The sequence below is a fragment of the Dama dama genome, chromosome 26 (genome assembly GCF_033118175.1).
Source record: "Dama dama isolate Ldn47 chromosome 26, ASM3311817v1, whole genome shotgun sequence".
In the NCBI taxonomy this organism is placed as follows: Eukaryota; Metazoa; Chordata; class Mammalia; order Artiodactyla; family Cervidae; genus Dama; species Dama dama.
In genome coordinates this window covers 50756955-50774740 of record NC_083706.1, presented here as the reverse complement: position 1 = coordinate 50774740, position 17786 = coordinate 50756955, and the positions used below count along the sequence as shown (strand labels likewise).

Below are 17786 nucleotides of genomic sequence, written 5' to 3'. Positions count from 1 at the left end.
TGTCCGACTCTTTTCGACCCCATGGCTGGAGCATAACAGGCCTCCCTGTCCATCACCAACTCCCGGAGTCTACCCAAACTCAAGTCCATTGAGTCGGTGATGCCATCCAACCATCTCATCCTCTGTCGACTTCTTCTCCTTCTGCCCTCAATCTTTCCCAGCATCAGGGTCTTTTTAAATGAGTCATCTTTTCGCATGAGGTGGCCAAAGTATTGGAATTTCAGCTTCAGCATCAGTCCTTCCAATGAACACCCAGGACTGATTCCCTTTAGGATGGACTGGTTGGATCTCCTTGCAGTCCAAGGGACTCTCAAGAGTCTTCTCCAACACCACAGTTCAAAAGCATCAATTCTTCGGCACTCAGCTTTCTTTATAGTCCAACTCTCACATCTATACATGACCACTGGAAAAACCATAGCCTTGACTAGATGGACCTTTGTTGGCAAAGTAATGTCTCTGATTTTTAATATGCTGTCTAGGTGGGTCATAACTTTACTTGAACAGTTATTTCATTTTTCTCTTCAGGGGTTAGAGACTGATGACAGGAAAGTGAGTCTGGCTGTTGTGCGTGTTTTGAGTTTCTGTTCAATTTTAGAACTCTTAGGCGTGCATGTGTGTATGTGTGTGCGCGCACATCAGGAGTGCGGTAGGGTGGTTCTCTTGCCTTCATAGGTGGTTATTTGTGTTTACCAACATCTCAAAGTTGATCTCTGTTTAACCTTCATTAAGTCATTCCACAGATATACATATGTATACTTCGTAATTTTTAAGTTGATTTGTTGTATTTCATTTTTATTCAATTCAAGAAATTATTTTTCTTTTTTCCTTTTTTTGGCTGTTTGGCGTAAGGGATCTTAGTTCCCTGATCAGGGATCTAACCTGCTCCCCCTGCAATGGAAGCTCAGAGTCTTTTTTTTTTTTTTCAGAGTCTTAACCAATGGACCACCAGTGAAAGTGAAAGTCACTCAGTCGTGTCCAACTCTTTGCAACCCCATAGACTATCCAGTCCATGGAATTCTCCAGGCCAGAATACTGGAGTGGGTAGCCTTTCCCTTCTCCAGGGGATCTTCCCCCCAGGGATCGAACCCAGGTCTCCCGCATTGCAGGTGGATTCTTTACCAGCTGAGCCATCAGGGAAGCCCCATGGGCCATCAGAGACGTCTCTCTATGTATTTTTAAAATTAAGCTCCGGTTCTGTGCCAGTGACGGCTCCAAGGGCCAGAGAGACGGTGACAATCTTCAGGATCGCTGTGTGCCCTGGAGAAGGGACAGTCCAGGGCAGAAGGCCAGCAGTTGAACTAGTAACAGCGTAACTGCAGGGGGTGCCACCCGCTCCACCCCCATCCCCAGCACCACCCCAGGAGTGGCCCCCACTCTCCCCAGGGCAGGCGTGCGTGCAGGGAGGTCTCACCAGGAGAAGTGATGTTTGGGCTGAGATCTGGAGATGAGGAGTGGAGGGAAGGGGAGTCTCTGGGGGCAGTATGCAGGCGGGCAGGAGGTTCTGGAGGTGCAGACTCTGGTCCTCAGGCTCTCCTTAGTGATGGGCGCTGCTGCTTAACCTCTCTGGACCTCATTTCCTTCTCTGTAACAATAGTACCTGCCGGAAATGGCAACCTACTCCAGTATTCTTGCCTGGAGAATCCCATGGATGGAGGAGCCTGGTGGGCTACAGTCCTCGGGGTCGCAAATAGTCGGATACGACTGAGTACTTCACTTTCACTAACAGGTGTTAGGATGATCAGAGGAACTAGTCTTTTGAAGACTGATGCTGGGAAAGATTGAAGGCAGGAGGAGAAGGGGATAACACAGGATGAGATGGTTAGATAGCATCACCAACTCAATGGACATGAATTTGAGCAAGCTCTGGGAGATGGTGAAGGAAAGGGAAGCCTGGTGGGCCACAGTCCATGGGATCGCAAAGAGTCGGACACGACTTAGGGACTCAACAACAACAACAATGTTCTTTTAAAGGGTTGAACTGTGCCCGAGGTAAAGGAAGCACTGTATAAATGTTTGCAAAATAAAAAAGAAATCCACGCCTGTACAGTGTAATCTTGAGAGTATATTTGTCTTCTGAGAGTGTTTTCCCCCCTGCCTCTAAGAGCACAGTAACATTTTTTTCTGACGTTTGGCATCGGTGTGTGTTTCAGGCGCTTTCCCGAGTCCCGGCCCCCCGCCCTGCTGGCCGTGTTCTGCGGTGGGTGCTCGCTGTCCGGGCGAGGAGCACGTCCCCAGCATGGACCTGGTCGCCTTGCTGAAGTCTCACTTCCTCTGCCACCTCATCTTCTGCTACGTCTTCATTGCCTCGGGGCTCATCATCAACACCATTCAGCTCTTCACGCTCCTTCTCTGGCCGGTTAACAAGCAGCTCTTCCGGAAGATCAACTGCCGGCTGTCCTATTGCGTCTCCAGCCGTAAGCGCCTTCCCTCTGTCCTCTGTGTGTGCGGCTGTTACTGTTAAGACTTTCTGTGCAGGTTAATAGGCTTGCAGTGTATGCTTAGATATGTTGTTTGTTTGTTTCTGTTTGCATCTTTGACAAAATGCAAAATGTCTATTTTTGTCCTCATTCTCAAGCTACTTTTTAAATGAGTGATGCCAACAGCACTGCCAAAAGCCAAAATTCAACAGACATGGAGGGCTATCCTCTGAAAAGCAAATAGACATTCTGTCTCTGTTTCTTTGGGTTTCCTCCGGAAACAATCAGTGTTTGTTCTTCGGTTGCTCAGTCGTATCCGACTCTTTGTGACCCCATCGACTACTGCACGCCAGACCTCCCTGTCCATCACCACGTCCTGGAGTTTGCTCAAGTTCATGCCCATTGAGTCGATGATACTGTCCAACCATCTCATTCTCTGTCACCCCCTTCTCCTCCTGCCCTCAATCTTTCCCAGCATCAGGGTCTATTCCAATGAATTAGTGTTAGTGATTTCTTAGTTATCCTTACAGAAATAGCATATGTATGTGTATACATATGCTATTTCTATAAGGAAAGACATATGTATGTATGGTTCTTATGTTCGTACATGTAAGCAGGTGAGTCTGTATATGTATAGATACATAAGACATACACGTAGCTCAGATCATGAACTCCTTGTTGCCAAATTCAGACTTAAATTGAAGAAAGTAGAGAAAACCACTAGACTATTCAGGTATGACCTAAATCAAATCCCTTACGATTATACAGTGGAAGTGAGAAATAGATTTAAGGAACTAGATCTGATAGACAGAATGCCTGATGAACTATGGATGGAGGTTTGTGACATTGTACAGGAGACAGGGATCAAGACCATCCCCAAGAAAAAGAAATGCAAAAAAGCAAAATGGCTGTCTGAGGAGGCCTTACAAATAGCTGTGGAAAGAAGAGAAGCAAAAAGCAAAGGAGAAGAGGAAAGATATTCCCATTTGAATGCAGAGTTCCAAAGAATAGCAAAAAGAGATAAGAAAGCCTTCCTCAGTGATCAGTGCAAAGAAATAGAGGAAAGCAATAGAAAGGGAAAGACTAGACATGTCTTCAAGAAAATTAGAGATACCAAGGGAACATTTCATGCAAAGATGGGCTCAATAAAGGACAGAAATGGTAGGGACCTAACAGAAAATGAAGATATTAAGAAGAGGTGGCAAGCATACACAGAAGAACTGTACAAAAAAGATCTTCACGACCCAGATAATCACGATGGTGTGATCACTCACCTAGAAGCCAGACATCCTGGAATGTGAAGTCAAGTGGGCCTTAGGAAGCATCACTATGAACAAAGCTAGTGGAGGTGATGGAATTCCAGTTGAACTATTTCAAATCCTGAAAGATGATGCTGTGAAAGTGCTGCACTCAATATGCCAGCAAATTTGGAAAACTCAGCAGTGGTCACAGGACTGGAAAAGGTCAGTTTTCATTTCAATCCCTAAGAAAGGCAATGCCAAAGAATGCTCAAACTACCGCACAATTGCACTCATCCCACACGCTAGTAAAGTAGTGCTCAAAATTCTCCAAGCCAGGCTTCAGCGAAACATGAACTGTGAACTTCCAGATGTTCAAGCTGGTTTCAGAAAAGGCAGAGGCACCAGAGATCAAATTGCCAACATCCGCTGGATCATCAGAAAAGCAAGAGAATTCCAGAAAAACATCTATTTCTTCTTTATTGACTATGCCAAAGCCTTTGACTGTGTGGATCACAATAAACTGTGGAAAATTCTTCAAGAGATGGGAATACCAGACCACCTGACCTGCCTCTTGAGAAACCGGTATGCAGGTCAGGAAGCAACAGCTAGAACTGGACATGGAACAACAGACTGGTTCCAAATAGGGAAAGGAGGACGTCAAGGCTGTATATTGTCGCCCTGCTTATTTAACTTATATGCAGAGTACATCATGAGAAATGCTGGGTTGGATAAAGCACAAGCTGGAATCAAGATTGCCAGGGGAAATATCAATCACCTCAGATATGCAGATGACACCACCCTTATGGCAGAAAGTGAAGAGGAACTAGAGAGCCTCTTGATGAAAGCGAAAGAGGAGAGTGAAAAAGTTGGCTTAACTCTCAACATTCAGAAAACTAAGATCATGGCATCCAGTTCCATCATTTCATGGCAAATAGATGGGGAAACAGTGGATGGCTGTTTTGGGGGGCTTCAAAATCACTGCAGATGGTGACTGCAGCCATGAAATTAAAAGACGCTTACTCCTTGGAAGGAAAGTTATGACCAACCAAGACAGCATATTAAAAAGCAGAGACATTACTTTGCCAACAAAGGTCCGTCTCGTCAAAGCTATGGTTTTTCCAGTGGTCACATATGGATGAGAGAGTCGGAGTATAAAGAAAGCTGAGTGCTGAAGAATTGATACTGACAGTCCCTTGGACTGCAAAGAGATCCAGCCAGTCCATCCTAAAGGAGATCAGTCCTGAGTGTTCATTGGAAGAACTGATGTTGAAGGTGAAACTCCAATACTTTGGCCACCTGATGTGAAGAGCTGACTCATTGGAAAAGACCCTGATGCTGGGAAAGATTGAAGGCAAAGAGGAGAAGGGGATGACAGAGGATGAGATGGTTGGATGGTATCACCAACTCAATGGACATGGGTTTGGGTGGACTCCGGGAGTTGGTAATGGACAGGGAGGCCTATTGTGCTGTGGTTCATGGGGTTACAAAGAGTCGGACACGACTGAGCGACTGAACTGAACTGAACACATACTTTTTAAAACTAAATGCTGGTATAATATATTGTTGGTCTTTCTTGGTTCTTCTCTTTAACTTTTTGAGATAATTGGTGCACATATGATCCCATGCACCCTTCAGTTTCCCCCAGTGGTGACGTCTTGCACGTCTACAGTGTAACATGCCAATAAGAAAACTGACATTGACACAGTTCACCAACCTTATTCGGATTTCTCCTGTTTTATTTACATTCATGTCTGTGTGTGTGTGTGTGTGTGTGTGTGCATGCGCGTGTGTGATTATACTAGACTATTTTAAACATGACTAATTCAATTGGCCTGAGTTTCAAAAATGAAAATGGTACAAAGTAAATCCAAGTACTGGGATGTCTAGAGATGAGTTTGGTGTTGATTGGCCATAAATCGATACCTGCTCTCAATAGCACAGAATTCTGTGTGTATCATTACCAATTACATATATGAATGTGAATATATTTTTTTAAATGAACTCTTTCAAATGAAGCAATTAAAAAAATCTCAGCTACGTTCGATATGCCAAGAATTTCAAAATTACAGATATCATTTTGGACCAGTTTCAATGAAGCAATCAGATTTTAATTTGAATCAAAATAATACAGGCTGCATACAGTTATCCAGATGGATTACTACTGATCCAATGAGCTATTTTTGAAACTTTAAGATAGGATCTTATGAGAAAAAGAATAATAGCTACATCCTCATTTGTAATGTTGCACTGACTCAGAACTGGCAGATATGTCTGATACTATTTCTAATGTGGCGTGTGTGCTAGACCTACTGTGTCTTATGTTGGAGTGTTTTACATAAATGTCTTGAGCATGCTCATAAGATCATAAAGTTGCAGTTGCAAAAAATGTATGTTTAATCTTCATGTCTATGGCCCATTGGGTTGTAGCCACCCATTAGATGCATTCATGCAAATTTGCTAGTCATGCATTTTACTCTGATACTGTTTATAGTATTGAAGCACCTACCATGGTACAGAAAAGGGAACAACCTTTCAGGGCAGGACAGAGGCAGCAGGAGAGGTCAGAAACTGACTTGTAACTGAAGAGAAGAGTTTGCATAATCAAGAGAAGGAGATAATTGCCTCAGATTTACTTTATAATTTAAAACATCTTTTTCCACTAAAGTGTCTATTTAACAAAAGTTGTTTAACAAACAATGTTAATTGCAATTTTCATTGAAGCCTGCATTTATGTGATTTGCACACACCTACAGAGATTCAAAAATGTGTCAGTTTGCAACTGGGAATCATGTGTACTTGCATTGGTGTGACCTCTGTTGAAATCTCACGTGGATGCTTAAGCATTACATTTTCATTTGGGGTTGAGAAATAAGAGATAAGCTTTGGAATGAGAGTTTCCAAGAGTCTCTGTTTTGCTTTTGGGAGGTAGTGGAGACAAGTCAATATTCTTTATAAAATATTTATTATTTATTTAATTTATGTATTTGGCTGCACTGGGCGGGTCTTAGATGCAACACGTGAGAGCTCTGGTGGAGATTAAGATGGGGAACACATTCAGAAAGCAAGGTGAATTTCTCAACATGACAAATAATTATTTAGCATGATTCCAAATGACATGTAACCATCCAAGACCACTGGTGTTTCCCCACCCAGGGTGTCGTGAATGGCCAGCAGTCTAATTTCACAACAGGGTCAGAAGTACATCGCCAGGTCCCTCCCGTCCCAGGATGTCTCCCCCGTGCTGTGTGTCTGCTGTCCCAGAGGAGAGCTTCCACGGGTTTGGACCGAGCAGATGCAGAAGTCACCTGAAAAGGGAAGGGGGCATCTCTCTGGAGGAGCAGGTCTAGCTTTTGGGAAAGGAGAATGTGGTGGAAGGCGGGGAGGGTGATGCCTCCTGGGTTTGGCTGTGGGCACTCACTATGGTGAGGAATCCCCCCCACTCCCCACCCCCATCTTCTCCAGCATCTCCATTCCTGGCATCCCAGCATGTCTTCGATACAGAGCTGTTCTCTCTCTCTGAACTTGTCCTCTGTAGCTGATAGATCCTTGGAGTGTTTTGTAGCAACAACCAAAGATGTGTAAGAGACAGCCTGTTTGGGAAGCCTCATCAGAGGCTGTAGTTTGTGGGCTATTGAACAGCTCAGAATAGAGGTGATCAGGCCCTCTCTGCTTGCTGTCACTGTCCTCCTCTCCAGGTTAAGACAAAAACTCTTCAAGCAGTTTAGCGAATCACTCTAAAGCTTAGAAAACCAGCCTCATTCATCATTTCTGCAGCTGACTTTTTTTTTTTTATGACCTACAACGGTGGGAAAGCCCCAGAGGGAATGGGTGCAAAGTTAGGGGAGGAGAATGGGTCACCCACGGGAGATTTTAGAAGGTATGTCGACCCACATCGAGTGTCATTTGATGTTCAAGCCACCAACATAAATGACTCGTTTTACCCAGTTTTACCAATGCCTCATAAATCCCCATTTTACCCAATGCACCTTTGTAATGACAGTAACTATGTTTTAGTTGTGTATGTGTGCTCAGCTGTGTTTGACTCTCTGCTATTCCACAGACTGTAGTCCTCCAGACTCCTCTGTCCATGGAATTTTCCAGGCAAGAATACTGGAGTGGGTTGCCATTTCCTACTCCATGCAGCTGACTTTTTAAAGAAAAACAGCAGATAAATTGTTTCCTAGACACGCGAGATCCCGCCATTACCTGCTCACTTTTCACTAAGGCAGCTCTGTCTGTATGCTTCTTTATTTTTTTTAATGTTTGTCAAGAGCTTGGGGGTGCAGTCCGTGAGTCCAAAGTAGTCAGCAGCCCTGGCAAGTGAAAGGCCCCTGCTGTAAATGACAAGTAGAGTCGGTTTCCAGCATGACACCCAGGCAGAGAAACTTAGTCTAGTGGCCGGGGCTATCCTCAGGAAAAACAGCTAGAAAGTTTGTTTGATTTGGATGGCTACTTTGGGAGGGCTGTTTCAGTTCCTTCTTGCCTCGCTTTGTAGGCCCCTAACCCTGAGAGGCTGAGAAAAATGGGCTTAGCATGCTGAATGGTGGGGGTTGGAGGTGGGGTATGGAGCTAACCTCTGCAAGATGAGGAGAAGGAAGTTACAAGAAGTGGGCTGCCACGCAGAATTGTATATTACTTTCCCTTGTACAGGATGTGCGCTTTAGTCTCTAGGGAAAGGTGATCAAGACCAGCTGGCTCGCTTTCCTTACCCCCCCGACTCTGAGTTTAAAAAAAGCAGAGAAGAGTTAGGAGAACCTATGAATGGCAGAGGTTTTAAAAGGGGGAGGGGAGGGGAGAGTGGAGGATGATAGCTGACCTTAATGTTCCATGAAGCACTGGAGACACAGAACTGCCGTCGAGACACCACTCCCCACGCACACACCATCCCTGGTGCCTGGCTTCCAAATTCCGTGCTGTAGCTCCCCACCTCCGTGCCTTGAGCCTGGCTTTTACTTTTTCTGGAGCGTGATGCTCCTGGATTCCATGGCCATCCGATGCACAGATCTACTAGGTGCCTCTGACGGCCGACGGCTGGTGACGCTGAGGAGGGGTCAGGATCTGGAGTGCGGAGATGAAACAAGAACATCCTGCCCTCCTGCTTATAGACTGTCACCTTGGGCAAGCCCCAGAAACCCTCTGAATTCAGCATAGAGCAGCAAGATGGATCACAGTGGCTGCTCGAAGAAACGAATGAGATGCTATGTACGAAAGTGCTTCGTGAGCTGTTTCAGTTCAGTTCAGTTCAATTCAGTCGCTCAGTCGTGTCCGACTCTTTGCGACCCCACGGATCGCAGCACACCAGGCCTCCCTGTCCATCACCAACTCCCAGAGTTTACTCAAACTCATGTCCATCGAGTCGGTGGTGCCACCCAGCCATCTCATCCTCTGTCGTCCCCTTCTCCTCCTGCCCCCAATCCCTCCCAGCATCAGGGTCTTTTCCAATGAGTCAGCTCTTTGCATGAGGTCGTGAACTGTTTAACACACATCAGTTTAGGATGAAAACTGAAATTTGTATCTGCAGAGGGAAGGAGAATTGTAGAGGGAGGGTGGCGGGGGCAAGTAAGGCTATCTTCTTTCTTCTCGTTATGGCTGTTTACTTGGTTGGGTACCTTCAAAAAATGAACTACATTTGAATTAAGGGGAAGGAGTAGAATTGACCAAATTCCAATATTTTTCTAATAAAGAGTTGGTTGTGTTTTTTTTTTCCTTTTGCACTTGGGAAGATAGGTTACTTCTCTTCTTAGCACCTCCCTTCTGCATTCCCACCCACCCTCCTTGAAGGTTATTGGCTGCTTGATTGGCAGTAGACAGTGGTTGAGCATGAGAGAAGCAAGCTCTATTTTTCCAGCTATAACACCGCTCACAGTTCCTTCCTTGAAACAGATATCAGTCTTCCTGCTGTTGACAATAATGGACCCCAGGATGCAGAAGTCCCTTCCCAGCTGTGACCTGAGGGTGGGGCTCAGTATCTCAGATGGACAGGCACCCTCCCTGGAGCCCTGGGTAGAGGGGAACCAGGCTTCACTGAAGATGCTCCCCGTTCTACTTTTAGGGTGACATCCCTCTAATGGGGTCATGAACCTCGGGTTCTTGGGGCAGCTCCCCCCTCCCTGCCCCAACAACTTTGGCCATATGATCAGTCTGATTCTCCTGGGTGCCAGGCTGGTCCCTGGAGCTGGTCTGTTGTGCTTTACTTTTTCTTGTTAAAAGTAATTTAATTTATTTATTTTTGGCTCTTCTGGGTCTTCGTCACTGCGTGGGCTCTTCTCTGTCGAGCTGAGTGGGGGCTGCTATCTAGTTGTGGTGGAGGGCCTCTCATCAAGGTGGCTTTTCTTGTTGCGGAGCACAAGCTCTTAGTTGCAACTCACAGGCTTTTGAGCACCAGATCAGTAACTGTGGCGCATGGGCTTAGTCGCTCTGCAGCATGTGGGGTCTTCCTGGACCAGGGATCGGACCCGTGTCTCCTGCATTGGCAGGCAGATTCTTTACCACCGAGCCACCAAGGAAGCCTTAATTTTTTTCCTTGTTTTTTAAAAAAGTTTGTTGCTTTTAGGCGACACCGTTTGGCAGATGGGATTAGCTCCCCAAACCAGGGATCGAACCTGTGCCCCCTGCATTGTGAGCGTGGAGTCTTAACCATGGGACCGCTAGGGAAGTACCCGGCCAGGTTTGCTTTAATTCAAGGCCATCACCCATAGTGTGAACTTGACTGTTTTCCTTTCTTTTGTCTCTCACTGGAATTGAAGAACCTGTCTCCTTACAGAGCCCCTCCTGAATCAGGATAAGAATTGTTTTTCTTAAATGTCTTGGTTTGAGTTCCAGATTCTTGGGCACATATTAGTTTCCTTGCTTTGAGATTAGTTGGTGCAGGTGTAGCCGGGAGACAGCAGCTGTTATGGGGCAGAGGGACCAGGGCCGGGAGCCCTGAATGGCGGTGGGGAAGGGAAGAGGGGGAGGGGACAAGACAGGGAGAAGGGCGCTCCAGATGAGCAGACATGCCCAGGAGCCCCCCAAGATCTGTTCCCGGGTTTCCTCTAGGCGGGAGTTGTTACTGATCCTTTTGGTAGGAGATTTCTCAGAGGCACATGGATCCCCGGGAGCAGGCCCTGGGGAAGTGGTCCGCCCCTTTGACCCAGTGGGTGTGCATAGCATCACACATATCCACGCATAGCCGTGGGTCCTGGGGGCGGGGTAGGAGCATAGTCAGGGATCCTGGGGCGGGATTATGGGGGTTGTGTAAGGGAAGGGGCATCGGCCCCCCTGAGGTTTCTATTTCTGAGTGGGGCCAGGAGAAGCAGGGCTTAGACACACTGCTGTGTATGTCATGAGGTGGGGGCCACAATTATGTGCCCCCCCGCTCCGTCTTACATGAGAGTACAGGGCCAGACTGGAGTGTCTTTGATAAAAGGTGATCCATCAAAGAGGGGGTCGCTGTGGCATTTTCCACGGTGACCTTGGGAGAAATAACACGTGCTGCTCCCTTGGCAGCTGGCTTGATCTGTCTCTCTTCCCAGCCTGATGGATGACAGGACTGTCTTCGGTTATTTTCGTCCAAGGGGATTCTTCACTCTTTCCCATCTGGAGCAGGTTCAGCTCTTTCATTTGGGGCAACAGTTTATCACCCGCAAGATGTCGGGAAAGGTCTTTGCTAGGTTGGCTGGTTGGCTCCAGAGCCCTGGTCCTGACCCTTCCCATGGCTGATTCTGCTGACTCGTGGACTCCTGCTGCCTCTGTGGTTCTGACCCAGAGGTGAAGGGCTCTCCCTGGACCGAGCAGAGAGCATCTGGATTCCTCTCCCGGGACAATCCTTTGCTCGTCTCACTCTCTCTCTTGTGCTTGTACCACCCCCTTCTCCCGTCGTGTGTTGGTCTCCACACCCTCACGGCTCTCACAAGCAAGCTCCACTTCGTCTGGGGTTACAGCTCTGACGGCCGGGCCTGGGAGGTTCGGCAGCTTCTGCAGGTGCCGTGTAATCCATGCTCTCAGGGGCAGAGGAAGAGCCCAGGAGTGTGTCTGTATCTCCCTGGAGACCCCAGGCCTCGACAGCGGCCTCCGTAACTGAAATAAGAGGCCACCGCATCAAGCGGCAGAGATCTTGCTCTAAGTAGTTTCCTGGTGATTCATTTGGCAAGTATTGAGCGCCTGCTGTGTGCCGGGCACCGTGTTGGGTACTAGGCCCACGGTGGTGAGAAAGACAGCTACAAGCCCGCCCCCCGGGAGCTTGCGGTCTGCTTGCCTGAAAGGCTCATGGTCATCTCCTGCAAGGGCATCTTGGATAAGTCGTCGTGATGAACAGACCCAAACCATCCTGTTTGCCCCATGTTTGGGCAAAACCGACCTTGTTTCCTTCTGTCATCACTTGGTGAGGCTTTTCGAGTAGCACAGCAACCAACCAACCAACTAAATGAAGAAAAAATGATACCTGGTTAGCAACTCCGCATTCTGAACGGACGTAGTAGAAGCAACCCAGAAATGGACTTACAGTAGATCTTATTTACAGTGTGTTATAGAGTCAAAGAGCTGGCGTGTCTGCGTTTAAATGGCACCAGAGTGATAGGTAGGAGAAAAAGAAGAGAATCGGTGTGAATAAACTAAGTGGGGTCAGGCTTCTCAGTTCTGCCCTTTTATTCCGTAGACTTCCAGCCAGCTAAGACTTAGCGAGCACTTGCCGTTCTAACTGCTGTTTTGGGGACTAGGCCCAGAGAGGTTAAGCAACTTGTCCAGGGTCACACAGGAAGAGGAGGAGCTGAGATTGGGGCCATCTGAGCGCAAAACTTCTCTCTGCAGCACTGCCCAGCACGGCCTGGTGGTGGAGGAGCCAGGGTCCGGAGCCGAGGCCACGTGTCCACTGGGACTTGTAGTAGGTGAGGTTCCACAGGGCCGTGGAGATTGTGTAGTCACGGCACAGAGCTATTTCCGTTTCTGATGCGTGTGATCACTGCAGTCTGTGGTGTGCAGAATGTGTTAGGCCTCACGCTAGGCCTTTCATGTCTTTACCTTGTTTAAACACATAACCACCCTGAATAGGCAGTCTCCCATTTCATGCCAAGTGAAAGTCATTCAGTCCTGTCTGACTCTTTGCAACCCCATGGACTATACAAGTCCATGGAATCCTCCAGGCCAGAATACTGGAGTGGGTAGCCTTTCCCTTCTCCAGGGGATCTTCCCAGCCGAGGGATCGAACCCAGGTCTCCTGCATTGCAGGCAGATTCTTTACCAGCTGAGACACCAGGGAAGCCCAAGAATCCTGGAGTGGGTAGCCTATCTCTTTTCCAGTGGATCTTCCCAACGCAGAGATTGAGCCTAGGTCTGCCGCATTGCAGGCGGATTCTTCACCAACTGAGCTATCAGGGAAGCCCTGTCATGCCAACCCACTCCAGCACTCTTGCCTGGACAATGCCATGGACGGAGGAGCCTGGTGGGCTACAGTCCATGAGGGCCGCAAAGAGTTGGACATGACCGAGTTCCTAAGCAGAGAGAGTGTTTCATGGATCAGTTGTCTGAGGCTCAGAGAGGTCAGGTGACCTGTCTAAGGTCACACAGGAAGTCGGAGAGCTGAGATCCCCACATCCATTCCCCTACTACCTTTTTTTAAAATGTATTTTCGGCTGCACTGGGCCTTTGTTTAGTTGGGGCGAATGGGGGCTACTCCCCAGTCGCAGTGCTCCAGCCTCTCCGGCTGCTGAGCGAGGGCTCTGGGGCCCGTGGGCTTCAGCAGGGGAGGTGCCTGGGTTTAGCTGCCCCATAGCATGTGGGATCTTCCCAGACTGAAGACCGAACCCAAGTTCCCTGCCTTGGCAGGTGGGTTCTCAACCACCAGACCACCAGGGAAGTCCCATTTTTCTCCTACATTTTGAAAAATGAAGAAAACTGTGTGTAAAAGTCTTTAACACCCACAGTTGGTGTGAAGCAGACATCTGTTCGGATCAGCCCTGTGCATGTCCACGCCCTGTCTCAGCCCCAGGGGGCTGTTTAGGGTGTCTGCCACTTCCTTATGAAGCGTGCATTTGGGTTCGTCCTGGGGCCCTGACCCTGGGCTGGCACCTAGAGCTCAGAGGTGAAGGGGGTGTAGCCACCGCCCTCGGAGGCACCCAGGCTGGTGGGAAAAGCACGTGAGCCAGCCCCCGCAGAGCAGCCAGACTGAAGCCAGGCTCGAGGCACGCAGGGAACAAGTCCATCCTGGGGAGGGATGGAGGCTGGTCCACTGAAGCAGCATCTTACCAGGAGTTACTGAATGAGTGGGAGGTGTGCTATGTCGGCAAGAAGGGGAAAGGTGGTCTGGGCTGAGGAAAAAGCATATTCCAGCATTGCCCAGGGGCGGCACTGGTTTATCTGCACCAGTTTTTCAAGGAGCCAGTTTGTTCAGATGCAGGACTTACCGCATGTCGTCAAGACCTTGCTGAGTCAGGAGGCGGGAGCCGGGTGCCCTCCACCGGGGCCTGGAGGACAGTGGTGTCCAGTCACGCCCAGCATGGCTGGTCCACCTCGGGCCTGGTCCACGGATGCACCCACATAGCCACCCCCGGAAATTCCAAGCCCTGTAAACCATCCGTTTCCTTCAAGGTTTATTTTTGTCTTGCCCTGAGCAGCTCTGTTTGAAATGTGCCTTGAGAAACTGTTAATTATTTTTTTTTTTTAAAGATCTGTTCACACATAATCTCTTATAGGAAGATACCCAGCTGGGTCATTGTTTCCTTGAACCATGTTACACCCTAAGTATAATATTAAGTAGAAATAGCATGAGGCAAAATGGTGCCATGTAATACCAATTTTATAAATACAGACTGTAAGGAAGTTGATCGGAGTGCTGCTTTTAGGCATTAGAATTAGAGATGAGTTTTTTAAATTGCCTTTATAGCATGTATTTTACTAACTGGAAAAAAAAAAAGCCAAACAAAATGAAAGCCCAGACAACAAAAAGAATTAGCTAAGAAAGGGGTTAGAAAAGAGGAATATAAAGTGGGCCCTTCATGCTCTGTGTGTGTGAGTGTGTGTGTGTGTTTGTGGGAAAGCCTCCTGCATGCTGCCAGTTGGGGGGTGGTTCCCCATTCCTGGGTCCAGGAGTGATGTGATGTTCAGGCCTCGCCTCCAGGACCTACATAGAGCGTATTTGACTCTCATTGCTGCCGTGACCAAGGACAGTGGAGGTGAGAGAAAGTGCCCAGAGCTGCGTCCCTGGATCCCCAGTGTCCCCCCCTCCACCCCCGCCCCAGAAGATGTGCAGGTTCCTATCCCATGCCTGTCAACAGGGCTTTATGCAGAAGCAGAGTCTTTGCTCATCGTCAAATTGAGATGTGGTCCTGTGGGTGGGCCCCAGTCCTCTACGGCTAACAGCTGTGTCTTTGTAAAAGGGGAGACCACAAAAGCAGATCAAACCAGTCCATCCTGAAGGAAATCAACCCTGAATATTCATTGGAAGGACTGATATTGAAGCTGAAGCTCCAATACTTTGGCCACCTGGTGTGACGAGCCGACTTATTGGAAAAGACCCCGATGCTGGGAAAGATTGAAGGCAGGAAGAGAAGGGGACGACAGCGGATGAGATGGTTGGATGGCATCACCGACTCAATGGACGTGAATTTGAGCAAACTCTAGGAGACGGTAAAGGACAGGGAGGCCTGGCGTGCTGCGGTCCATGGGGTCGCAAGGAGTCGGACACGACTGAGTGACTGAATAATAGCCATGACTGGACGCAGAGGCAGCAGGCCCGGGGAGGACGGTGTGGACACCAAGCTGGAAGCCAGGAGAGCGGATGCCCCGAAGCCTCGAGAGAGGCAGCCCTGGCCACACCGTGTATTTAAGAACAGAAATACTGGTGTGTTAAAAACATATGTGTTTCTGTTTTTAAGTCCCCAGTTTGGGGTACTTTAGAGCTTCCTTGATGGCTCAGTTGGTAAAGAATCAGCCTGCAATGCAGGAGACCCAGGTTTGATCCCTTGGCCGGGAAGATCCCCTGGAGAAGGGCATGGCAACCCACTCCAGATTCTTGCCTGCAGAATCCCACGGACAGAGGAGCCTGGCGGGTTACAGTCCATGGGGTCGCACAGAGTTGGACACAGCTGAGCGACTAACACTTTTGGGGTACTTTACAGCAGTCCCAGAAAAACATCACTCCGTGATCCAGGCCTTGTTCCCTCTCACTGTGTGTGTGAAGTGCTAAGTGAAGGCCGTTCTCTGGCGCCGGCGGCTGTGGCACTGTGTTTATTTCCCTCTCCTCCCACCCCACCTGGCTTCCCCCACTCCCAGTTGTTTCACTGGCAATACAGGGGATGAGAGATTATGCAGACTGAAGGTCTTGTTTGTGTCTAAGGGCCCAGCCACAGAACCCCTCTGTCCTGCATCTTAAAGTCAGGGATGTCCAGTGAGTGAAATGGGGCTGGCCCATGCGGAGGAGCTTTGATGATGGAGACGAAGGCTTGTTGGGTTTCTTTCCTCCTCTTTTCCTTGTATTGTCAACTGGTGTGTACGTTTATCTCTCTGAGTACTCTGAAGTCCAGAACTGCTTGGGCCAATCCCCAAAGCAGTCTGCCTGGGAGAACCAGAATGAAACCCTCCTTCGAACTTGGAGGGAGTTCTCCGAGGCAAATAGGTCAAGTATGGAAGCCTGTCTGTAAAGCAATGCTCAGGTCTGTCCTAGTAACGACCACTCTGGCCATTAAAGGAACAAAAGTCTTTTCTTCTCCCTGCTTTGCGTGAAGAAGTTACAGGAATGAAGTCATCTGACCCAGGAAGTCTGTTCCGGTGGCTTGCGTCTTTCATTTGGAAGCATCCAGAAAGCTGTCTTCCTAGCTTCGTTCAGATCCAACGTCTTTTCTTTCTAATCAGTGTTACGCTCCAGCCTGATTCCTAGTGGAATGATTTTATCTAGAATGGGACATTTACTTTGCTCCCCTTTTCCGCACAAAGCTTGTTATAAAATTAGCCTTTTGTGTCAACACTTCTTTGTTTGCATAGGTGAAAAAATACTGGCCTTGAGAACTGATGATTACATCAGTGTGTTATTGGATCAACTCATCGATAAATATCGCAGCTAAGTAGTTGATATACCTGGCAATTGGAAGCATAGCAAATATACAGCTGGTCTGACGCACCTGACTTGCTGAAAGGAGAGTGATAAATGAGGGCACTGGATTTTTAAATAAATTTTAAAATAGAGTAATGTAACTATGCTATAGCATTTATTGTGAGTAACAATCTGTTCCTGCATCTTAAATATGTGTGTGTGCATGCGTGCTCACTCAGGCATGTCCAACACTTTTGTGATCCCATGGACTGTAGCCTGCCAGACTGCTCTGTTCATGGAATTTTCCAAGGCAAGAATACTGGACTGGGTTGCCGTTTCCCTCTCCAGGGGATCTTCCCAACCCAGGGATGGGACCTGAGTCTCCTGCATCTCCTGCCTTGGCAGGTGGGTTCTTTGCCTCTGCACCACCTGGGAAACCCCACATGCGTGTATGCACATGTAAATATATATGTTTTACTCATAGTGAAGGATGTATGTGTGATTGTTCCTACAAAAAAATGACCTGGTATTTTAAATAGAAAGCTTAATCACTCACAGCTTCAAATAGACATATTAAGACGCGTTAAAGAAACAGCAGATTTAGGAATACAACTGTGATACTGGGTTGTATGAGCAGATGCTTGCCTTGGAGCAAGGTGTCTTAGCTGTTGAAGTGGTTTATAAATAAATTAATTCTAAGCCGAAGTGCCCATTTGTTTTTGTGAGCATTAAATTTCCCTGTGACTTGGGTTACAGCTTTCAAATTAGGTTATAAGTTTGACTCTGGTGTCTTGTAACTTCATAATACAGGTGGGTGTGTTCTTCAAAGTGGGCTGGGTATTCCCCAGGGGGGGAAAACAAGATGAGCCATTAGATAATAAAAGAAAACCTTAAAGCTTCTAATTTATGTCGCATTTGTCATACGTGGAGGGCTTCCCATGTGGCTCAGTGGTAAGGAATCTGCCTGCAGTGCAGGAGACAAGGGGGTTCCATCCCTGGGTCAAGGAGACTCCCTGGAAGAAGAAATGGCAACCCACTCTAGTCCTCTTGCCTGGAGAATCCCACGGACAGAGGAGCCTGGTGGGCTACAGTCCATGGGGTCACAAGAGTTGGACACAACTTACA

General features: G+C 47.8%; 1 protein-coding gene across 4 annotated transcripts in view; it reads left to right on the top strand.

Annotated features, from left to right (window-relative positions):
* Positions 1–17786, top strand: part of AGPAT4 (1-acylglycerol-3-phosphate O-acyltransferase 4) — a 130301-nt gene that overhangs the window by 47602 nt on the left and 64913 nt on the right. For all 4 annotated transcript variants that reach the window (XM_061130133.1, XM_061130134.1, XM_061130132.1 and 1 more), the window contains exon 2: positions 2151–2414. In XM_061130133.1, the coding sequence (XP_060986116.1) occupies positions 2151–2414 (264 nt within the window). The remainder of the gene's footprint in view (positions 1–2150; positions 2415–17786) is intronic.